At 41.2% G+C, this 25,612-nt stretch overlaps 2 protein-coding genes and 1 pseudogene across 6 annotated transcripts in view; 1 reads left to right on the plus strand and 2 right to left on the minus strand.

The window, feature by feature from the left end:
* Positions 1 to 16,745, minus strand: part of LOC147127759 (uncharacterized) — a 32,409-nt gene extending 15,664 nt beyond the window's left edge. For 2 of the 4 annotated variants that reach the window (XM_086020338.1, XM_086020334.1), the window contains exon 1: positions 4 to 1,169. The gene's annotated coding sequence lies outside the window, so the exon portion shown is untranslated. Of the gene's footprint in view, positions 1 to 3; positions 1,170 to 2,018; positions 2,166 to 16,595 lie in introns of those variants that run through there. The other 2 variants (XM_086020337.1, XM_086020335.1) reach the window with 2 other exon arrangements.
* On the minus strand, positions 1,113 to 16,739 carry LOC147127761 (uncharacterized; annotated as a pseudogene). Its single transcript, XR_015084182.1, has 2 exons — positions 16,596 to 16,739; positions 1,113 to 2,216 (listed from the first exon to the last, which is right to left on the minus strand). The product of XR_015084182.1 is annotated as an uncharacterized LOC147127761 (transcript).
* A 4,528-nt stretch (positions 16,746 to 21,273) lies between the features above and the next one.
* LOC147127762 (uncharacterized) overlaps positions 21,274 to 25,612 on the plus strand; it is a 45,454-nt gene continuing 41,115 nt past the window's right edge. The window contains exon 1 of the mRNA XM_086020339.1: positions 21,274 to 21,626. Coding sequence (XP_085876465.1) covers positions 21,557 to 21,626 — 70 coding nt within the window. The 5' untranslated portion in view covers positions 21,274 to 21,556. The remainder of the gene's footprint in view (positions 21,627 to 25,612) is intronic.

Here is a 25,612-nt window from a genome sequence, read left to right on the forward strand (position 1 = left end):
TACCTCACTGCGCTCACCAAGGATGCTTAATGTTAAATGATCTTCTCTTCTGCTGTCCCTTTTTGAGTACAAATGAAGCATAAGTCAAGCTAGAGCCTGGAGATCAAACTTTGTGGCTCAGGCTCAAACAAAGCAGCTTCCTAATTACTCACACCTGTGTGGCTACCTTTATAAGTCTCCCTCATGTGGAGCTACGGTGTCACTCAAAGGCCAAATCCAATCACCAAAGTACATAAAGCCCATACAAGTTTCAAAACTTCACACATCAACCATCCAAAGCACATACAAAACCTGCTTTATTCCAGACAAAAAAAAAGCATACTAGAACTAGTGTGGTCTTTTACACAGTACATTTACCTTAAAAAAATAATTTGACAAAATATTGGCTAAACATACATGATTACATTTTATAATGAGATTGAACGATTACAAATTAAATGTCAATAAAAATAATAAATGTACAAAATACTAATGTGTATGTCAGCAATGAGCAAATACAAATAGAATTTTTCTTTAATGAAAATAGTTTTTTCACGACATCTCCCAGACCCGCTTGAGACTCTGAAAAATCTGGGGAAAAAAAAAAAATCTCAAATGAGATTCTACAGCGATTCTCCAGGAGCCAACCATCGCAGACTCCAATCGCCATCTGGTGGCCAACTTGTCTGCAGGACAGCCAGATCGGTCCTGACGTGCAAAAACCATTGAGATACTGGGACGACATGCAAAGCTCTTTCTTGTTCTTCTTCTAATTCACCTTCCAGTTCTGTTGTTCTTTTACCATTCCAATTGAGCAGGTGGAACAAGTGATTTTATTGATGATTGTGGAAAAAGATTGCGATTTCATAGGCAATTTCTTCTCACTCCTTTTCCGTTACATACAATTAAAAACACAACCAAAATCATGTTCATAAATGTTGTAACAGGCAAAGACAATTGACATGATTTCATGAAATTAAATGTTTGATATAAACAGACCATCACTAAGACACAATGGTTCTTCCGTTAAAATGTGTAAAATCGGCTTCATGTCTTTATAAGCGCTTTGCAAAATTCAGTCTTCAATATATCACATTTTTTTTCCAAAATCATTAACACCTTACCACAAAGAGTCAGTTCCTTCAGTTTATTTTATTTTGTTTAAGCTTCAAGGATCGCTGCTATTTATCACCAGCACACTTGTTTTTCACACCACTTTTTAGTGGCGAATCTTTTAGCACAACCACTGCAACTGAATGGTTTCATCCCAGTGTGTGTTCTCGTGTGCCTTATTAAATCTGATTTATGAGCGAATCTTTTCCCACAAACTGAGCAGGAAAAAGGTTTTTCTCCACTGTGTGTTCTAGTGTAGTGTTAAACTTGACTTAACAGAGACGCATTTGTCACAAACTGAACAGGAAAAAGATTTTCCTCCACTGTGTGTTCTTGTGTGCTTTCTTAAATATGACTTTACAGAGAAGTTTTTGCCATAAACTGAGCAAGAAAAAGGTTTTTCTCCACTGTGTGTTCTTGTGTGCTCTGTTAAATTTGACGTTTGAGAGAAGCTTTTGCCACAAACTGAGCAGCAAAAAGGTTTTTCTCCACTGTGTGTTCTTGTGTGCTTTATTAAATCAGATTTTTCAGAGAAGCTTTTGCCACAGTCTAAGCAGGATAAGGGTTTTTCTCCATTGTGTGTTCGTGTGTGTATTTTTAAATTTGACTTTTGCAAGAAGCTTTTGCCACAAACTGAGCAGGAAAAAGGTTTTTCTCCACTGTGTGTTCGTGTGTGTTCTGTTAAACTTGACTTTCGAGAGAAGCTTTTGCCACAAGCTGAGCAGGAAAAAGGTTTTTCTCCACTGTGTGCTCTTGTATGGAGTTTTAAAGACCACTTTGAACTAAATAGTTTCCCACACTGGAACATTCACAGCATTTTTTGGCAGTGTGAAATGCACCTTTAGCTTTTTTATCATCATCATTCGCGTCAAGAGAGTGTGATGTTGTGTCATCACTATGTGCTTGTGATGGTCCCCAGTAATCACTTTTTGTTGTCGTGCGTTGACTTGAGCTGCTGCTTGGAGGCTCCGTCCCTCTGTCGCCCTCACTCTCTCCCTTGTCTTCATCTTCACTCTTTAAAGGGACAAAGGGCAGTGGTGATGTGATCTCTTCCTCCTCCTCCTTTTTGATGTGAGTGAAGTCTGGCTCCTTTTTTTCAGGATGAAGATATTTTTCACTGAGGTCTGCAGGACACAAAAATACAAACACACATTTGGTTTGGTCAAGTCAAATCTCAGACTATGACTTAGATGTTGCGTACAGGAAGTCCACAAATTACGACATATGCGACCTACGACATTTCGACTTTATGACGCCCGTGCCTCTTCCTCTTCTCTTTTGTCCCCAGCACCATAGTGACTACATTTATATGCAGTCAATATTTGGGTTAAGTTTAAAATTCAGATTTTTTAAACATTCTGAATATCCCGTTTAAATGAAGGAGCGGACAGTTTCCTCAGCACTTGGATAACCCACTGTGACGGCGACACACGGCGTCATAACTCAAATAGACGTCATTTCCGCTTGTTACTTAGGATAAGATAAGATAAGAATGCCTTTGTTGATCCCACAGTGGGGAAATTTTCATTGTTACAGCAGCAAAGATATAGGTCACACAGGGACGGCGGCATAATGTAGCCATTAATGTATAACATTGACGGCAAACATTCGGGATCAAACCTATGTAGATATAAGCAGTAAGATGTGTATATACACATGTATATACACACCAACATACATCTACATAAAAAGTATGAGGAACACTTTCAACTGTCAATACAACACTTGACATTCATGTCACTCACCAGAGGAATGAAGCAGGCGGTTTCCTCCTCGCTCCAAATGTGTGCTTTCGTGCTGCGTCTCTGAGCTTGTTTACCTCTGCTTGTGTATTTGCGGTGGTTGCGCTCCAAACAATGCACTTCCGCATACCAGCACTTCTTGTACTACAAAGACCAGCATTCCTTGCAGTCGAGCATGCGCAGAGTGTCTCGATCGTGTCTGTGCGCGCCAGCAGTATCTTTGCCTTTTTTGGCCTCCTCTCCTTCTTCTCCATCTACCTCTCAGCAGTAATGCTAAGTACAGTATCTTATGTTTTTGTTTTAATGTATTTTTGTCTTTTTATAGCAAGCATTTTGATGTAAATTTCCACTTTAGCTGTGAAATCTGACATGCGCGGCAATTCAGGTTGCATCGCCAGTGTAGGAACGGAACTTGTTCGAAAATTGCGGGATTCCTGTATTATTGTTTCTACAGTGCTACCTTGACTTGTGCTCGTCCGATCTCAACTTGGACCGGACCGCCGGAAACAAAAAAAAAAAAAAGAAAAGAAAAGAAAAAGAAACAGCTGGCAACTCAAACGCATACATTGGAGCGATTTGATCAATCGACGCCCTGCGACCAAAATATTATGCAAATGACTTTTTTTCTCAGATTTTTACAAATATTCTATGCCAGGGATCACCACCTCCGGTCCTCAAGGGTCAATATTCCTTCCTTCAACACACCTGATTCAAATGATCAGGATCAGGATCAGAATTCTGCTGAGCCGTAGTCGACGCCAACTACAGCACAATTTAGCAAAACACAAATGTAGATAATCCAATTTGTTACAGTATGCTACGTGTCTCAAAAACGTGTTTCAAGTCTTCTTATTAAGACAAAGTTTTGAACTTCCTTCTTCAGACCTTGTGCAATTTTGGTGATCAGCGTTCGCCTTCCTCAGAGACGTATGACAGCACAGGAAACAGCCGGCATGACACGCCTGCTGCCAGCGATACCAAAACTGCACAATATCTGAACAAAAGTATTTTATTTGTGTCTGTTCATTTGTTTAATTGTAGTTGTAAATTGTAAGATTACTGTGACCTTGAAATATTAAAATAAAATTATATAGTTACTGTCGGCCGAAAATCTTGGACGTCCAAATAGGGTCAAATTCTTTTTTTTAAAATAAAAAATGGATTCTAATGATCCGTTCCTACTTCGTCTGAAATTTTTATGCAATTATAGCTAATTTAAAGCAGTGAAAATAGCAAATATTCAAGTAAAGTATTTTGTAGACAATAACGAATAAATAGTAAGGTTCGCTGGATTACGTTGTTTTGTTTAATATGGATTGATGAAATGCTTCGTTGCAAGAAGACCTCCTCACGTGTGTCGTGAGGTAAGTCTCTGTTTCATTTGAATATGCACCCTAATTGAATCATTGTTTTATTTGCTGCATCACTCATGGCTTTAAACCTGAAAGAAGTAATTTTGTGAAAGCGTTGGAGCCAAAATGTATTGTATTGGGCAAGTCAGTGTGTTTGCTGGTGTGACGTTTCAAAGGTGGGGGCACGATGAGCGCGGACTTCGAAGTACTTGGATGTCGCCGGCTTGGTTTTTATTAGGGATGTGCGCGACTAGTCGTTTAACCGTTTAACCGTCTACGATTTATTAAACGTTTAGTATTTTACTAGTCGGTTAAACGCTGCATTAAGAATCACGCATCTTGTTCCTCATGCCTCTGCCTCTGTCAACAAGCTGAGCACCCAGAGAGAGAATTGCGGGGGCGGGGACAGGGCGCGGAGTAAATTCTGAAGATGTCGAAGCTACCACGAAAAACAACGGCACCGTTTGGGAGTATTTTGATGCAACAGATGACAACAAGGTCGTCTGTAGGCTTGGGAAGCATAAACTCGCTTACAACCACTCTCCCGGAGCAACGAGAAACCACATCCAAAGTAAATCTCGATGTGAATCTGCAGGTCAATGGCGGCGGGGCCAGGCAGACGAGCATGAGAACATTTGTTCCAGCCAGGCGCTGCAATGCTCACCGCACAGCAAAGATTACCCAACTAATTTGTAAAATGACGTGATATGCTGCCGCATTCTTTTGTTGAGGGCAAACGGTTCGAAAAATTAATGCTGTATATCGAGCCTGAGTACGTGGTGCCAAGTCGCAAAACAATAACGCCCCAACTCGAGAGTAGCCATAACCAAATGAAAGAGGAGATACGAGCGTTTGAGCGGGTCAGCTATGTGGCCAATGCCTTAACTACAGACGGATGGACGTCCATAGCCACCGAATCGTACATGACTATGACGTGTATAACGTATGTGGACGAAGGGCATCTCCACAGCGGTGTGCTTCATGCGCCTTAGAGTTAAGACACACAGCTGAAAACTTGGCTGCTCTCCTGCGGAGTGTGATGGGTACGTGGGCACTAGAAAATAAAGCCGTCGCCTGTGTGCATGATAATGCACCTAAAATATGGCGAATGAGATCCTGCTGGACTGGGAGTCGGTACCATTACTCATTACATTATTCATAATAAATGCCATGCATTGCATTGGAAAATGTATCAGAAATGTATTTCTCTTTCAATTGTTGACTTTTTAGTCAGTTATGACGACATAAATAGAATTTAAATTAACAAACTGTCCTTAATGTTTGAGCTAAAACGTCTGCTGCTCCATGGTATCGCTACTGTAAATACACAAAACATTTGCATTTTAAACTTTGAATTCAATATGTATTAAATTTCAAGTTTTCTTGCTTATAGACTAGTCGACTAGTCGCAAATAACATTTTAGACTAGTCGGCGGGCAAATTAGTCGAAATTCCCATTCCCAGTTTTTATAACCTTTTAATCAATTCAAGTGTCAAATTAGCAACTGAATGTAGTTTGTAGGCAGTATTATGTGGACGTGAGTGTGCAATAGCAATACAAGGTATGATACAACTTGAACTGAGCGGTGCCTGGGAACTTAAAAAAGCTGCCGTTTTTTGGAGGTTATTGTCAAAAAGTGTTTGCGGCTCCCAGGGTATTCTTTTCCGTAGAAACCGGGTCGAAATGGCTCTTTGACTGTTAAAGGTTGCCAACCCTTGACCTAGAACATGGTGGATGGGGCCCTCAAGGACCACAGTTGGAGAGCCCTGGTCTTGGTCAAATGGCACTCAGCATAATTTACCAAGTCATCAACAGTTCGAGAATAATTTGAATGTTTTTAAACAAACCTCCCAATGATAAGTCTTTTTCTTTTTAAATAATGTTTTTTTTGGTTCAAAAGCAGTGCTATAAATGATCATGCATGGCCGTGTTTCAAGAGATTTTATAGGTTTTAAAGAACAATCAATAGTCATTTGTTGAATTTGCAGCATTAGGAGGTTATATTTGCGGAACTCAAAAGCTGTTTCGATCCAAAACAGCTCTGATCAGGTCAAGTTACATTTGAACATTGGACTTCTTTGATAGCAGCTTGGCAAGTCTTGCATCCATTGAACTTGGCAGTTTTTACAGATTACCTGCTTGACTTTATCTGCAGGATATGAGAATCGCCTCCTGAAGCTGTTGCTTGGGTGTGGCCTGTGCTGGAATTCCACATTGGAAATGGTTGTGCGCATGCCACGCAATCAAGCAGCAATGAACGCCACCCTGACCAACAGCAGCACAAGCTTGTTATGCTCACGGCAGCAGAATGGGACAAAATCCAGAGACTTGAGACACTTCGCTAGCCCTGCCGGGAAGCATGTTATCATATAATGTAGTGGCTCTCAAACTTTAACATTTGGTGCCCTCTTAGAACTCTGATATGGTGCAATTTAAATCTACTTTGAGAACCACGGATACCATTCATAGTAGATTGTAAACTGAAATCAAATCAATCAAATGAATATATGATGTGACCATTCATGGTAGGCTGAAATTAAATGAAACGCATTATGATTGAACATTGATATTGCAAGTTGTGTTCAAGAAACGTATCTTCCTTTTCTCTCTCTTCTGTGAGTGTGTGTGCGTGTGTCACTGCAGGTAGGTGGAGAGGCCTACGTCTGCTGCTCCATGGTATCGCCTGATCTCCATCACTTGCACAATAAAATGCAAGTCTCTGAGGAGGACCCCGCGTATGTGGTAAAGTTCAAGGACAAATTCAAGACGCCCTAGAATCTCTGCAAGAGCACCTCAACCATGCATGGTTCAAGATCGCAACAGCAATTGGATGCACGTTTGAAATAAAGAGCCTGCCCAGGAAATGGAGAGAAGAGGCACACTTGGAGCCAGGCTGCGAGACAAATCAGCCAGAAGATCTCAAGACTTTTGCCGAGCCGGATGTGGATGTGGTGGAAGGTTTTCTACGGCCCCTGGGATGATATTTCTTTATTATTAGATCCGACCCGCAGCAAGCCGGTGTGGGTAGCAGATCTGATCGGGTCCTTCGCGCCTGCTGATGATGTCACGCTTTAAAATATATTGTAGCGTCTTCCAAGAACACAGGCGCAGTTTAATTATCACGTTTTTATTAGTCCAACTGGCTACTGTGGGCCGCAGCCGACGCCAATACAGTACGACAACCGTTCCGTCAAAAAAGAGCAACCGCTCTCCTGTTCGTCCTCCTCTACTCTCTCTCGCATGCCCTCCCATCCAGCGACCCGCACGATGCATTTATTAACCTCGGAAACAACATAACTTGCCAAGTCACAAATTCGACTAGAACACAGATAACCCAATTCGTTACACTATTTCTGTAATATATTTCATTGCAGAATCGGATTGTGGTGAAACGTTATTCGGAGTAAAACACACTTTATTAAGAAATACTTCATGTTAGAAATCTCACGTTATTTTAGTCTTAGTAATTGTTGGCATATGATAAATTCATTGAGTTTTGATGTAGTGCTGAAATGTCCCACACTGTAAGCAGGCATTGAACGCTCCTCGAGCGGTCAGTGTTGATAGCGAGAGACGTGGTTCCTTTTCTTTTTTACTCCTTTGACAAAGCTAGCTAGTAGTTTGTTCGTGCCAGCAAACTCAGTAGTTGCAGATTTCCCGTGTTTCACCACGTTTGTTTTTGTGTGTAAATGTTAAAAGGTGAGTTTAATCATTAAATTCGTGTCAGGTAACTGCTGTAGATAATAGCCTAGATATGTTCTCGTGAGTGATGCCACGTTGATGAACACTAGTTAGTTATTTCGGCTAGTATGCCATCTATTCTAGTGATGAAACGTGTGAATGTGTATTGTATGTATTGTTTGGCTGTTTAATTGTTTAATACAGTGAATTGTAATTTTTAGGCATATTGTTAACTAATGGATATGCATTGGATGATGTTGCTAGGTTATTCTTTGTCTGTGTTGTTGCAGACCACAATAAGTAGACGTGTCAATTGGAATACGGGCCTGTGTTTTCTGACAATCATACCATGCCACTCTAAAATAGTCAGCTGGAGACATCATACCAATCATATGATCCTCTCCGTTTTACTTCATATTATGTACAATACACACAATTTTGCAGTCTGAGTAAACCAGAGAATTGTTTCCAGTTTATCAGGAGAAACGCAAACGGAAGTGACGTACGAGCTGCCTCGCAAAAGTAGCACTAATGTACTTTATTTTATTTTTTTTTATTTAGTAACTCCGAAGATAAAAACACAACAGCCAGGGGTAACAACCATAGAGGCAAAGAAATATATTACAGAAATATGAAGCGTGACATCAGCAGGCGCAAAGGGCCCAATCCAATTTGGACATTTTTTAAAATTTCAATGAATATTCAATGAACAAAATTTTTTATTTGGCCCTACATCCATTTGACTTTGACACCACTGGGCTAGAGGATGAGTACAGAAGAGGGCCGCGTTTCAATGTGTACACGCGCACACATGTACACACTGTTTGCACACATTTGAAATAATACTGTTTCTGTTACTGTTCTGAGGTCCTCTTGTTTTATTTTTGCAGCGAAAAAAATACTGCTTACTACAGAAAGAATGTTCATCTTAATACCATCTCATGTGGATTTATTGTTATAATAAACATAGTACATATGTACAGTGTGTTGCATGTATATATCCGTCTTGTCTTTTATCTTTCCATTCCAACAATAATTTACAGAAAAATATGGCATATTCTGGAGATAGTTCGAATTGCAATTAACGTTTTAATCGTTTGACAGCTCTAATTAAAATAAAAAGCAGAAGATGCTGTACTTCGCATTGCTGCTGAGAGGTGGATGAATCACGATTTTTTTTGTAATAATTGAAATCACGATTATTCAAGCGATTATTTTTTGCTACAAAACAAGAACAGGTTTAAACATGTAAAAAATATTAAGACAAAATTCTTTGAAACACTATAATAATTTAAGTTCATTTTGGACCAAACAATATGAAGTTATTTTAACAAATTTATAAAGTACACATTTATACATTAAAGTATGGTTTCTTTGTATAAACAAACAGAGCATTGGAGTTAACTTGCTATGCACTTATAAATTGCCAAAGTAGTGAACTGCTTGGAGTAAAATGCCAATTTTGACAGAATAACAGATATGCTATTCATCCATACATTTAGACCTTTGTCTGGAGCCTTTTTTGTTTTGTTTTTAAAGTAATATTTAAGTAATGTGCTTCTGATTAATTATAAATTTAATATGCTGATTGGGTCAAACTAATTTAAATGTTGACTGTTACATATTAGTAATCTATACAATACTTCTAAGTTAATGACCAATGATATGTTTGCAAATTGCATTTGAAGCAATTTCAAACAAAAAATAAACAAAAATTTCGACCTCATATTATAGACTACACAAGAAATGTAACTTAAGTCACAATAATAATGTTTAGCATGGTTTCTATTTTTGTGCTAGTAAAAGTAGTGTATATTTGCAGATAAGATATGTTATATTAAAATAAATCCCTTGTGCCGATTGCGAAGTGGAGTCTGTGCCCTAAACATTTGGAAGGCTTGTCCGGGCAATAGATTCCGTTATCTTTTTGTGTCTCTCTGATGTTGATGGGTGGGTGTTGCTGCGTACAGTGTTTCAACATTGCACACAGCGCCAAATCTGACTCGGTGTTTTCTTGCTTTGGTGTATCATAACATCATCGTAAACCAAACGATGGTTGAATAGATTCGTCGCGTTACCGGTGGGTGCAGAGACAACTTGCACTTTATAAGTCTTTGCTCCCAGTCTTCCACAGCGAACCCAAAATGTAAGCAAATAAGCGATTTCAACTTGCCTTGCTTGTTTACAAGTCGTTCTTGTGGCGGTTCGTGTGCCATTTTTAGGTCTGTTACTCTGTTAAAACGTTGAGTAGGAGCGTATGCAGTGTGACTTGCCGGGTGCGGGGTACGGGCTGGATGGCTGGCTAGCTCGCTAGCTTGGAGAGGACAGCACGGCGGAGTAACTCGTGAGCGCATGCCTCAAAACAACTCAAAATTAGTATTAGTAATCATTTTTTTACGATTATGCCAATTTTGTAATCGTGGAGTGTAATAATCGAAATGTCATAGAATTTCGATTAATTGGACAGTCCTATGTTGTAATTTATACACATAGAATACGTGTGTTGAATAAAAAGCCTATTTCCATAGCTCTTCGTGCTGGTGAGATTGCGCCATGGGCTAGGTATTAATATGCATGTGCATTTGGATAAGGCTCTTCTGTTTCCCTCGGATGTGTGCGGATCTCAAGTATGTGCGCTGCATTCAAAGAATGATATCAGTATCAATAACCAGAATCGGCGCTTCATTTGTTCGTACTCGCGGATGCCGATACCAGCATTTTAATGCGGTATCGGGATACTTGCCGATACCAGTATCATATCGGAACAACATTGGTGCGCGCACAGCGCGCAGCCACGGGCCCTTGCCACCGGAGCTGCGTAGCAATAGCACGGAAGCTCGCCCCCACTCGAGCTGCCGTGGTCCTCTAGGTAAGCCCCTCTAGGAAGTCACCCTACGCGGGGTCGGTGATCCTGCCCAGACCGGCCCGGCTGGCTCATTCGGCCGACGCCTAGCCAATAGAACTGATGCGATGCAGCTTATGACCCAAAAGTGCATCTAATTACAACATTGAGCCAACAAGTTCAACGCACAAATGGACATATCCAGCTAATATTTAGCAGCTGCAGCATATACATAAACACTGTACATACTAGGGATGTGCACGACTAGTCGTTTAACCGTTTAACCGTCTACGATTTATTAAACGTTTAGTACTTAACTAGTCGGTTAAACGCTGCATTCACTGTATCACGCATCTTGTTCCTCACGCCTCTGCCAACAAGCTGAGCACCAAGAGAGAATTGCTCCCCTCCCCCCCGCCCACACGCACACATAGTAGGGGGCGGGGACACTAAGTTTGGGGGAGAATACTTAGAAAAGTAAATTCTGAAGGAGTCGAAGCTACAACGAAAAATAACGGCACCGTTTGGCAGTATTTTGATGCAGCAGATGACAACAAGGTCGGCTGTAGGCTTTGTAAGCATAAACTCGCTTAAGACCACTCTCCCGGAGCGATGAGAAACCACACAGCGGCGGGGCCAGGCAGACGAGCATGAGAGCGTTTGTTCCAGCCGGACTGGCGCAGTCATGCTCACCGCACAGCAAAGATTACCCAACTAATTTGTAAAATGACGTGATATGCTGCTGCTTTCTTTTGTTGAGGGCAATGGGTTCGAATAATTAATGCTGCATATCGAGCAGCGTGGTGCCAAATCGCAAAACAATAACGCCCCAACTCGAGAGTAGCCATAACCAAATGAAAGAGGAGATGCATATTTGAGCGGGTCAACTACGTGGCCATAAATACAGACGGATGGACGTCCATAGCCACCGAATCTTAAATGACCTATTGACTTTGAATTCAATATGTATTAAATTTCAAGTTTTCTTGCTTATAGACTAGCCGACTAGTCGTAAATAAAATTTGAGACTAGTTGGCGGGCAAATTAGTCAAAAATTCCTATCCCTAGTACATACGGATATATCATATGGTTACTTAGGCTAGGTTCACACCGCAGGCAAATGCGACCCAGATCTGATACTTTTGCCCATATGCGACCTGTATCTGATTATTTTATGACAGTCTGAACGGCTCAATTCCGATTTTTTCAAATGCGACCTGGGTCGCTTTCATATGTGGTCCTAGATCAGATACGTATCCGATTTTTTCCAATGCGTTCGCAGTCTGAACGGCCAGGTCGCATATATCCGACATTGACGTCATCCGGAGCCCAAAATGTGCTCCGCGCAGGCAGAGGGAAACTGCTGGCAGCAGGGGATCAAATCTGCAAAGTTGTTTTGAGTAGCACTATAGAATTTATATTTTACTTTAATTTAATCCCGCTTGAAAAATGAAGCATAAAGTGGACATTTATGGCGATCGTAGGAATTCAGCCACGGCTCAGATAGATTCATTTTTTACGCATGGTTAAGACATGACATCATCGTTAGTGATGTCTCCATGAAATGAGATATTAACACTAGAAAACCCAGAAGGCGGTCACTTATCACCTCTACCTACAGTGCCATAAGAGCGGTCAGTTTTACACCAAGCTTTTAACTAATTTCCCACATCAAGGTGTGAACGGGCGCTTTTGTTTTGGAAACAAGGCAATTCCTGGCACACGGAGGAGGTGGGGGGTTACGCCTGCCCATTTGGAGTAAAGTTTAGTTACGCAGTCACTGAATTGCCACTGAGAAATTTAGATGAAATCAACACGTTTTTTCTGTTCTTGTTTATATTTATTGATTAGCTAAAATAGTGTATAACTGTCTGACAGATACAGTAAGAAATTGAATTTGAAGTCAATCCAATCACAATTTTGTTTCTTTTTAGGAATACAGCAAGAACAAAATTACAAGTACCAGAATCCTATCAATTATACAAAATATACTACATGTATAAAAAATAGTACAATATATGTAAAACACAATCTTGAGCGGAGAGGTGTTGCTCTCATAGGTGTTCATTTGGTGTAGTCTCGTTTTGTGCATCTCCGCTCTTTTTGATGTTGGAGGTGTTCATTTGGTGTAGTCTCATTTTGCTTTCCTGATACCACGGGACAGGTAGGCTCTCGCTGTTCTCAGATTGGATTCATCCCCAGCTCTTAAGGTGACGTGTGGCCTTGCATCTCTAAACAATTGTACAAGTGTTTGTCGACAGAGGGCTCTATATCTGCAAAGCTATTTGCAGATATGTTTGCAATGTTTTTCGAGCCCTGACAAAACTCAACATTTTCTAAGATGCAAGCAAACACCGTTCAATGAGATATGCCCGTAGGCTACTCAATCATGGCTAACGCTGACTAAAGCCATGTCATTTTTTGCTTTTCGTTTCATCAATTTATTTTTGCCAAGCTATGTGTTTGTGAACAACAAAGTCTAAAGACAAAGTCAAAACAAATCAATTGAAAGGCAGACTACACCCTGAACTGGTCACCAACCAGTAGCAGGGCACACAAAGACACTGTCACTGAGTGAGAACCGATCCCACGCTGCCCGCACACAACTCAGGCGTGTGTACCACTACACCATCAGTGACTTACTATTATTGTGCCAAATTAAAAAAAAAAAAAGATACAAGAGGTGTCGACATGGCTGAAGTCATTTTTTGCTTTTTGTTTCTTCAATGTATTTTTTTTGCCAGGCTGTGTTTGTGAACAACAAAGTCGAATGACTGCTATAGATAACGTAATTTAGGCTAGTGAATGATAGCTTCCCCCAAACAAATGGTCAATGAAGAGTAGTCTGCCTTTCATACCTGAGGGCTACCACTTCCCCCCACTTTGCAATGCTAGATAACACCCCACAACCCCCCGTCCCCAACACCCCCACACACACCCCACCACCAATCCTCCCACTCCCCCACCCCGCCATACCCCCTGCTGCTTTGGCAGGTAATGGCCAATTTACATGTGAAAGGTTGCTAATTGTAGCCAGCAGAGTTGTTATATAAAAACATAGGTCATATTTGACCGCCTTTCTGGGCATTCAAGGAGTTTTAAAAATTCCTTGGTTTTCTAGTGTTAAAGCCTCGCCTCATAATTCCCCCCAAATACTGTATTTATGTCTACCTGCTACCTAATCGCTTGACTGTATAAATGCCCCGACACGCTGGACCACATTTACTTTCGCAAACACAACGTCGGGTGTGACGTCATCTCTTCTTCTGCCGCATGCGGGCCACTTTGACGACGCATGTGTTCATACAGCAGACAAGACTGAGGTCGCATTTATAATGTAATATGAACGCTTACACAAAAAAATCTGATTTTTTCAAAAAATCTGAATTGAGCATTAAGACCTGCCGTGTGAACCTAGCCATAGACTGCTTAGATTAGATAGACTTTCCTTGCTTGCCCTTAAAATGCAGCGTTGTGTTTGTCATATATATATTTTCTTTCTGAAGCAAGACAAGGTTAGCCAATCAATTGGTGTTCACTGCATTATTGCATTGTCTTGAACTTTTCAAAAATAAAGCTCTTGTAAAAAATATTAAATAATACAAAAAAAAATATTAAAATAACTATACTGGTTAAAAACAGCCCTTTGAGTAATCCATGGTAAAATTCACAAATAGTAAAAAGTTCATGAAATTGAAGAACAGAGAAGTTCATGTGATTTGTCCAATCTGCATGCTGTGCTGCGCCCAGTGCCCACAGAAAGCTTTCCGGAGCAGATAACTGATGTCGCGTGTTACTGTTTATAGGTACATAAAGCAGCCGAACCAACCTAACATTACCTACAAGCACCAACATAATTTGACTGGAGTGAAATAGCTCAGCGAACGTTAGCTACATAATGCACAAAGTTGAAACACAACACGGCGTAACTTTGACTGCAAACCGCTGCTTCGAGAAATGAAACATAACGATGCACATTAATACGTCGGACACAACAGCAATTTTAGTAAAACGGGGGGATATTAGTTAGTTAAATGGACTTAGGACACTCCAGCGTTCTGCTTTCTCTCGTCTTCCAGTTGTACTCCTGAGTGACGTCGCTTAATGTTCGTTCATGGCTGATGTGCTGCTGTGCTACGCCAACTCAGCTTTACAGAGGGTGCAGACGACCAACTCGCTCGACCTTTCTTTGAAGTATGTCCATAATTTGGACGTTTTTGTCCGATTTTTTAGCGGTATCCGGCGGCTCCGCCATTTCTACTGTGCTCGTTTGTTTATAACTGACGTAATTGCATGTGTTGACGTATTTACATCATCGACACTCAAGCTTACGTACGTGCAGACGTATTTTACGTCATCGATACTTGACGTCGATGGTATGTTGTGCATCCAGACGTATTTACGTCATCGGCCACGTCTACTATGCCGACTAGTCGGGACAGCTCTATTCAGAATGTTTCAGGAATCAAAATTTTGACCATAACCCGAATACTGAGTGCATGCAAACGTAGTCACGATGGCGCCTGGGAAAGAACGGCGGAGGAGGCACGGATGTCGTCGGATCGCGTAACTAAGTCGTAATTCAAGGACTTCCTGTAGAGCAGTTATACATCAGAACTCTCCACTCGCTCACTTCTAAGCCAGCTAATGTATTTTAAATAAAACTCTATGGTTATCATCTCCCCTGCGCATTTTCCCCTAACAACTTTAAAGAGACACTTGGATGAGCTTAACATTGGCACTAATCTAAAAGGTTTGCATGTAAAAAATGACATCAGTATTAAAATGTTCCGCCCAAAAGACTCTGTAGGGATTTAAGGGCTTTTTTTGTTATTAGATTTACGACAAATTGCCCCGCCCCTTTTGGGGGCTGGGCTTGTTATTCTTTCGGTCTCAGTGGTCTACGTCACGGGAGGGAGGCAAGCGTGGTAATATTGCTCGCTTTGTCAGTTCTGTTGTCTAAAAGGGCGACCGATCACCACCAAAATGCAAATGCACATCACTACTCTTGTCCACTTCAACCTGTGAAGTATAAAAGTGTTCTGCACAATAGTTTGGATTAATTAACATAAAACGTGGTGTCGTCATGATCACCTCCACAAAATCAGAAACGTGATGTCGTCATGATCACCTCCATAAAATCAAAAATGCAATGGCGATCGCTTCTCCACTTACACAGGCTGAAGCGGACAAGAGCATGAATGCGCACACAAACCCCAACCGTGGTTATATTTCGGACATTTAGCTACGCTAAACTCGTGTCAACTCCCAGGCGGGAGACGGCGACTGGCAGCAGGCAAGCAATCAGGCAAGCATGGATCTAAATCGCCCCCCGTCGCCCCGTCCCAGCCTAAATCTATGTAGCTCTGCTCACTTCCACATTTCCTTATTCTCATACAAATCAACCACGGAGAGGTTAATCCTTTTGATATGTTGAAGTGATCATTAGTAAGGATGTCCACATACATTTTTGGGCCAATTGATCACCGTTTTTGGACATTATAAGTAATGAAAGTACAATGATTCCCAATGGAGAGTTTGTAATCGGTTCCTCCAGTGACTCCGACCGAACAAGGATAGAACGGTAGGGGGCGCGGCCATTCTCCTCATTAGCAAAGGGCATTATTCATGAAGTCATTTATTTCCAAATTCCTCCAAAATTAATGGATAAAATGGAAAATTACAAATCTTTTCATTTTCCTGATCAAAAAATAAATAAAATGAACTTGTTAGTGAAAACATGGCCAACCTTCCCTTTAACTGACCATCATTAACATACACTAGTAAAGAAGATTACATTTAAATACAAACACACGTGACGTGCATATTTTTAACGACAGAAAGTCGTTCTTTACAAAGCAAATGAGAGTAAGAAGTGTATCAACCTGCTCCATGTGGCACAACACGAGGCTGCTCGCAAACTTCGCCCAGCAGTTGAAGATGTTGCTCGTTCTCTTCTTTTATTCCACAAAGTTCCTCCTCGTATTTTGTTGTCGTCATTGCACACATTCTCACACGACAATCCCATCTAATTCGGACTCTATCTCTGCTTGACGATGTGTCGTGTGCTTCTCTTTGTTAGCGGCTAGCGAGCTAAACTAAAATAGGCCGACTTGGACGAGAAGCATCAACGGGCGCCGAAAGGAGTTCATCCTGATACAAAGACTTCATTAATCAATTGTCGTTGTCAATTAAAGGAGTGATGGACATCCTGTGTGGAGGTTGAGGTCCGTTCGAACACACATTGTGCCCAGTAAGACCAAGTGCAATTTGCGGTAGCTAGCTGTAGTGGTCGAAGCAGCCTTACGTCACTTCCACTTATGTCGTTGTCGTGACCGCTGACTCATCGATGCCTCAATCGAGGTACTGTCAACACAATAGCATGCTAATGCATACCTTGAAAAAATTAACAAGCATATTTGCAAGGGCATCCTAACAATAGATTGACAAATGTGCTTAAAATGACTCGTTTTGATTTGTATTGACTTTCATGAATATCAAAATATCATATGTACCGGTAAAAGAAAATCACACTGGTCATTAAACGCTTTAAATTTCTTATTATTAAACCGAATTTGGAATGCTCGATAATCAACCTTTGAACAATTTAGGCACCTAAGTGAAATTTATTTACGCTTCCATCTGGATTCGAAGCAGGTCAGCCAAAAGACAACACTCCTCTTGCGAGGATGGTTAGATGAGGGCGTGCACTATGGAAGCCCATTCCCGGCTGTAAAAAACAAATTAAAAAAAAAAAATTAAAAAATCCGCCAGTAAAAAAGAATAAAATAAAATAAATAAATCTTTGCAAGAAGCCTATTCCTGCAGGTTAAAACCTTTTTTGTTACTTTGGAAGAAGTCCATTGCCGCCAGTAAAAATTTTTTTTTTTTTTTAAACTTGCACAAGCCTGCTTCCGCAGGAACAGCATACAATCTTTCACTTCACACTTCACTTAAATACGTTTCGTTAGTCGACCACCATTTTTTAACTGCCTAGAAAATATACATTTCATTTGAAACTATTATTTTTATGTCCATCGTACATTGTAAATATGACATTGAAATAAAATTTGAAAAATGACAAATATCCTTGTTAACTTAGCTCTTTTTGTAGTAGCGTGGACAGAGCAAGATGACCTTTTGTTTGGGGGGTCTTGATTTAAAAAAAAAAAACGGCACGGTGGTCGACTGGTTAGCACGTCCGCCTCACAGTTCAGAGGTCGTGGGTTTGATCCCGGCTCCGGCCTCCCTGTGTGGAGTTTGCATGTTCTCCCCGTGCTTGTGTGGGTTTTCTCTGGGTACTTCGGTTTCCTCTCACATTCCGAAAACATGCTTGGTAGGTTAATTGGACACTCTAAATTGCCCCTAGGTGTGATTGTGAGTGCGGATAATTGTTTGTCTCTGTGTGCCCTGCGATTGGCTGGCAACCGATTCAGGGTGTCCCCCGCCTACTGCCCAAAGACTGCTGGGATAGGCTCCAGCACTCCCCGTGACCCTTGTGAGGACAAGCGGTATAGATGATGGATGGATGGATGTCAGCACCAAATCTAAACCTCCAAAATTATTAAATAAAGACCTTGGAATATGGAACCACAGGGAGTTGGGCTGCAACAGAAAAGATTTGATCCAACTCACTCTCATAGATACAAATTCTGGAGCTTTAATGCCACCATTGTTATATTCCTTAACAAGCTGGCATCTTTTAACATAATGTGTTTTATTCCTCCACAAGAACTGGAAAAATAACACTGTTGTAACAGTGTTAGCTTTCTGAATATATGTAGAGGATATATACAGAGAGTGACAAGGGTCATATGTCATCTTCCACACCGCTTATCCTGTACACAGTGTACAGAGGGTCGCGGGGAGGTGCTGGAGCCTATCCCAGCTGACTATGGGCAAAAGGCAAGCTACACCCTGAACTGGTTGGCAGCCACTCACAGGGCACATACAGATATAGTCACTAGTCACTATTAGTGGGAACCAATCTCACGCTCCCTGCACACAACTCAAGCGAGTGTATCTCTACACCATCACCGACCCTGTGATATCAGTTTGGAAATACATTCCCCTTTTGATAACGTAATTGCCAAAAATGGTAAGGTCTCGAGTTAACCAGCGACTAAGTGACTACTTCTTGTCTAGAATACGGCTAGCAATATTTATGTCTTCTCTTCGAGTGACATTTTCCGATATTCCAATGATACGCTAGACCGCGTGTCATTGGAACCATAAAAAGCACGGCAGAGCGCAATGGAGTCTGAGGCACATCTTGTGTTGCTTAGCTGGCTGTACTTGCAAGTGTTTGGAACTCAAAGATGGAACCATCAAAAAAAGAGAAAGTATTCCCGGGATTGGGAGTTCTTTGACCTCATCACTCCCAATATGGTTTGTCTTATAAGAATCAATCATATAAATACGATTTTATTCATTTCACAATGGAGAACTTCCCTATTGCATAGCAGGGTCACTGATGGTGTAGTGGTACACATGCCTGAGTTGTGTGTGGGCAGCGTGGGATCGGTTTCCTCTCAGTGACACTGTCTGTGTGTGCACCCTGCGACTGGCTGGCGACCAGTTTGGGGTGTAGTCCGCCTTTCGCCCATTGTCAACTGGGTTGGGCTCCAGCACCTCCCAGCGACCCTGTACAGCAGGGGTGCCCATTACGTCGCTCACGATCGACTGGTCGATCGCAAAGGCATTGTGGGTAGATCGCCAGCCTATCATCCGTTCTCACATGCTACGTTCACACCAAGTGCGTCGGGAGCGTTTCTGGCAGCGCGTTTGAATTGGAGTCAATGTAGATTGCGCAGGCGGGCGTGGTTGCGTGCGGGGCGGCACGGATGTTACGTGTGGATGAGACGCGGACCGAAGCACCGGAAATCCGCCCATTCAGCTTGTATAAAACAAGTAAATTATTTTGCCATTTCGCCTCGCGGCAGCATTGGTCATTCTAAGTCACACACAGCCACACAGCGTCCTGTTCACTCGGCAGCCAGCAATATTGTTAGCATTAGCATCCATCCATCCCATGCATTATCTGTACCGCTTCTCCTCACAAGTCCTGCATCAAGACAAGTGCCAGGTGGTTCAAGCTCTGGTAATCTCTTTTGAGTGCAATGGAAATACACGTTGTCACTGTCTGTGAAAATTGTGCATGTAATTCACATATGAAATCCATCCATCCATTATGTATACCGCTTATCTTCACAAGGGTCGCGGGCGTGCTGTAGCAGCTGTTTTCAGGCAGTAGGCGGGGAACACCCCGAATTGATTGCCAGCCAATCGCAGGGCACACAGAGACAAACAAACATCCACACTCACAATCACACCTAGGGGCAATTTAGAGTGTCCAATCAATTTACCATGCATGTTTTTGGAAACGTGGCAGGAAACCGGAGTACCCGGAGAAAACTCACGCAGGTATGAGGAGAACATGCAAACTCCACACAGGGAGGCCGGAGCCGGGATCGAACCCACGACCTCTGAACTGTGAGGCGGACGTGCTCACCAGTCGACCATCGTGCCGCCCCACATATGAAATAAATAAATAAAAGTTATGTTAACTTTCTGTAGTTAAGCCGTATGCTTCAAGTCAAAGTTGAGTTTTTTTCCAGGAGAGAAGACTGATATCACTGAAGCATGATTTGCTAAGGTTGTGGAAGATGCCCACAAGACTGGGTAATGTAAACGTCGGTCTCAGATTGAGTTAGCATGGCCAATTTTAGAGATTTGGATGATTAGAGTTCTGTTTATTCTTTCCTTTAGTCTACCCCTGTGTTTGGCCTCCTGGTTAAGAAAATGGGTAATGTAAACGTCACTCCGAGGAGAGTGGAGTTTTTTGGGGTTTTTTTCTTCCTCCATTTCTAGAGATAACGATCCAAGCTGGTTAAAGCCTAAAATATGTTAAAAAAAAAAAAAAAAAAAAAAAAAAAAAAAACACACACATTTTAACACACTCGAGAACGAGTCTTCCCACTTAGAAAGTGCTCGTTGCAAAGCACCTCTGTCTTGGTTGGCCTTGAGTCCAAAAAGTCCAGTTCCACTCTCTTCACTCTGTTTCCCCACTTTCTCCGACGATCACGGTCCACACAGTAATATGGAATGACAATTTAGTTTCCATCATGTTATGGATTTTCTGTGAGTTTTATATGCTAGTCACAGGCAAAAGCAATACAATACGGTGGGTTATTTTCACCGACAAGGTGCGTTGCATCGTCGGTATTACCAGAAATGCCCGGATATTCGGAATTGTCAATAAGAGCTGGCCCCAGTAAGTGGAACAAAATAATGTTCCCATAAAAGCAAAGACTTAGATTTTGTTTTTTAATGTCTTCTTTTGAAATGGTATTATTAATTAATCGAGCTGTATTATCATCCACTGCTTGTTGCAGGCAAACTTCCTGTGCGTTAACAGAGAAGTGGTTCAATTTACAGCACAAATGGCGACATCTGTCGGTGACTTGAGGACAGTGCTCCACACTCGATTTGCCGCCTCCGCCCAATTTCGAGCAGCAATCATATTCCAGCGAGGCGTGTCCTGACTTCCGCCGCACATCAACTCCTGTGCACGGGTTTTCATTACCGAACAAAGCTCAATCATTCTTTCCGATTTAGTGCTTAATCCACTGCAGCCTCCACACAGGACGTCCATCACTACTTTAAAGAACTACGACATAATTTATTGAGTCCTAGTTATCTTATTTATCTTATCTTAGCTTAGTTTAGCTCGCTAGCCGCTCACAAAAAAAGAGAAGCAGACGACTCATGGTCAAGCAGAGAGAAGTGCGAATTTGTTGTGATTATCGTGTGAAAATGACTGCAAGAAGGACACTTTGTAGAATAAATGGCGAGACAATATCTTCAACTGCTGGGCGAAGTTTTCAAGCAGCCTCGTGTTGTGCTACACGGAGCAGGTTTGAACACTTCTTACTCTCTTTGCTTCATAAAAAAATGACTTTCTATCGTTATAAATACGCCTGTCACATGTGTTTCTATTTCAATGTAAACTTCTTTATTGCATGGGAATGACGGCCGGATGAAGTTGTTAGGGGAAAATGCGTTCAAGGTGTTTGCCTCTTTATATTTTAACTGGTTTCTGGGAAGCAACTTGACATGGTCGGGATCGTGTAGTTTTCACCTTAATTAAAGTTCATACCCGACTCGCACGAGCTCATATGTGCTGAAATAATTTATGATAAGTACAGACAGTGGGGTGGCACGGGTCCCCAGGGGCGTCAAGCAAGAAAGGATTGGGGGCTCCGATGGGGGTGGGGACAGACAAAACCATTCGTAGTATGCATATTGTTTAATTTTAAAATTGCACATCTGCATCTTAAATAAACAATCACAATTAATTGTGCTTCATTCAAGTGAAACAAAATAAATCAGTAATACAATTGTAAAGTGCACATCTATATTTTATTTAAACAAATATCCATTGTTAAATCTACACAAGCCACAGTAATAAAATAATAAATTGTGCATCTATATTTCTTTTCAGAATTAAATATATCCATTATTAAAGCTAAAGAAAACAAAGTAATACAATTGTTATGACTGCTTGTTTTACGCAATGTATCATTTGCTATGGTCCTTTTATGCTTTGGTCTTTATGATGTCATATAGGCCTGAAGTTTAACAGTTTAAAAGCTTGAATGACTCTGTGACATGTTCCAGGCCTGATCTCTTTTGTTACTTTGTATTTGTGTTGATAAAGACTTTTTACTCTTCAACTTCTGTGTCATGTCTGCGAATGGCTCCAAATCCCGATCCTCGAGAGACAAAAATAGCTTAGAAAGATTAATTAGATGCAATGATACAACCGTCAAAATTCTTCGCAAAAGTCAAAACTTTGAACCAAAACTAAAAGTTATGTGCCTGCATAAGTGTCATAAAAATAAACTCTTAAATACGAAAACCAATGTCCTTCATCTGAACAGGTCCTTATGTCACCAATGAACACTTTTCACCATTGGTGATGACATCAGGCCACTGTGCAGGATGCTCAGCTATTACTGCTGTTGTGGTAGTTGCTGGAGTGGAAGTATCGAATGCTGACTGAGTTAAAATTAAACAAATGAACAAACAAGCAAACCTATTACAGTTTCCCATTGAGCATTTTCATCATAACAAAATAACCCTTGAGTTATTCAACACCTAAATCTGATACCTGCTTTGGACTTTGTGGTTGTCTGTCCTCCTGGTCATCAGAGTCAGATGATGAAGGAATGTTTCTTATTGCAGTGCTTTGGGGAGGAGCACTGGAAGTAGATACGCAGGTGGTCGTGCTAGGCGTCGTAAAATTGAGTGAAGTAGTGCCATGTGACTGAGCTATAAACAAGGAATAATGAAACAACATCATTTTATGATGTCAAAACACATCTGAGTAAAGCCACCGCTAATAAATGTTCAATTACAAGTTGCCTGGTCACGGTTTGAAGAGGGCACTTTATCAAGAAGCTTAGCTGAGCCCGAAAAAAGCACACTAAAATTATACTATATTATATACCACTAGTTACTATACGATATATTACTATATTAATTAATACATCATCAACAGACATTATTATCTTATAAACTGAAAACTTATAAATGTATTCTCTTTTAAACTGACACCATTATCGTGCTTTATAAACAGGTGCAACTGAGGCAAGTAAGTATGTAGCACCGTATTTTCCACACATTACGGCATATTTGCCGAAAGGGAAACACCAACAACAACCGCTGTATACAAAGTACTGTACAAGGAACAAAAATAAGTCATACAACAACAAACCATCAAATAAATTAATAATGAAGACAAAAACATAATGCGCCACCCATTTTCAATGGGAGACAGGTCTGGATTGCGGGCAGGCCAGTCTAGTACCCACTAGGGCTGGGCGATATGACTGAAAAGTATATCACGATATAAGTGTTTCATATTGGTCGATATCGATATATATTGAATTTTTTTTCTTTTTTTAAACTATTGAAAATAATGATCCGAAGAAAAATACATTTAAGTTATCTTATTTTAACATAATACTTAACGTTTACTAAGAGGTCAATGTAACTATGAAAGAGTGAAATAAACCTGTCGATATAAAGATTAAATAAACTCCATTTTAAAGATAATGTGCTTAGAAGGGCTGAGAAATGTTTGAAAACTGTCACAATCTAAGTATTTAATATCAGTCAATATTGATAATTATTGATTTTGTTTCAAACCTTACCTTTAAATAACAGTCAACTGTTTTTTGTACATCGTTATGTAGTGTAATGTGCAGTTTGTCCTCCATCAGTGCATTGTAAATGCGTATTTGCATTAGGTCTACCCCAAAGCAAGTTGTTGACACATATATTAGCCTTCATTCAATGTTCATCCAATGTAAGTGAACGAATACTCTCTTGCAGTGCATACATCATCGTTGACCTACCGTCTTCGGACTACTTTATCTTTTTAGCGGACTCATTATTGCCATAGTCCATTCATATTTTACTTGCTTAATTTTACCTTGAGTGCGATGCCGGTGTCGGATAAGGCTAACTACTGCTGGCATGTCAAAGACAAGAACTCCTCTACTTGTACACCATGGCTCCATCCACGGGTTTTTAATAGGGTTATCATGCATAATATAATTTAATTGTAAGAGTTGTACTGAGCGCACTGACGCCGGGCCCGCGAGCGTAGCGCACTGACGCCTGGCCCGCGAGCGTAGCGCACGGCTGCCGGGCCTGCGAGCATGCTCCGTTGAGTTAACCGCTTCTTCTTGTTGGTTTAAATGCTTCTTCCTCGTTGGTTTAAAAGCTGCTTCTTCTTTGGTTTGAACGCTTCTTCTTCATGTTTGGAGGTGGAAGCGCACTGCCTACATCACGCACCATGCTGCGATCGTGTTTGTTTTTCTTTTTTCTATTGAACGTTTTATCGAAGGCATTTTCTATTGGTATCGATCACGTGTCAATCGCGATAAATATCGATATCGAATTATCGGCCCAGCCCTAGTACCCGCACACTTTTACAACGAAGCCATGCCATTGTAATAACGTGCAAAATGTGGTTTGGCATTAGAGGTGGGCGATATATATCGTCATCGATATCATCGTCAATCTTGCTTTCACGATGTTTAATTTTACGTTATCGTGTATTAATACTGCCTCTTAAGCATAACGTCGCGAGTTAGTTGACAGCCGCAAAGTATGGGGAAATGCTGAAGAATCAGTGCGCATTGACGGCAGAGGAGGGGGAAGTGATAATCATTCGCCGAATCAGCTGGCAGGGCCCGGTCACGTGACACTGTCCGCACCGAAGACGAGCCTTTTCAAACATGAAGTGTCGAGAGGGGATTCATCGCGAGGCGCGAGGCCTCGTCGTCCGTAGTCTGTAAATTGTTTGGGATTGACAAGCCCGACGTCGGTGGGAATAATATTGTTAAATGTGCCACAACGGTCACCGTGAAAAGCAATTCTGTTGCACCACGAGCCATATGGATTACGAGGAAAACTTGGCGACCGCGCAAGCATGCTAAACAAAAGCTTAAACACACACAGACACTCAGAAAACAGTTGCAGAGTTGAACCAACAAATACAGTATAAAAGCATGCACGCACTCACCCTCTCAGTAGTTTAGCGAGCAAGTCAAACGTGACATCCTGGATGATCGGTTAACATTCAGTTGACACCCTTTTAGTCCGCATCATTCATAACTAGCCTGTATTCCGAGGCATGTTGCACAAACTACGACGGCTTATTAGTGTGACAGCAGTTTTCACCCAAACATGAATAAAGTCACTTGTCTACATATCACATCGATGAATGAGTGGGAAAATGAACTTTTCGGTTAATTGCAGTTTTGTTATTCAACTTTATTCTGAATACGGTGGCCAATGTATGAGAATGGGTGTTGTCATGACGACGTCT

Source organism: Filicampus tigris, chromosome 21, assembly GCF_054856515.1.
Source record: "Filicampus tigris isolate MCC_2025a chromosome 21, RoL_Ftig_1.0, whole genome shotgun sequence".
Classification (NCBI taxonomy): Eukaryota; Metazoa; Chordata; class Actinopteri; order Syngnathiformes; family Syngnathidae; genus Filicampus; species Filicampus tigris.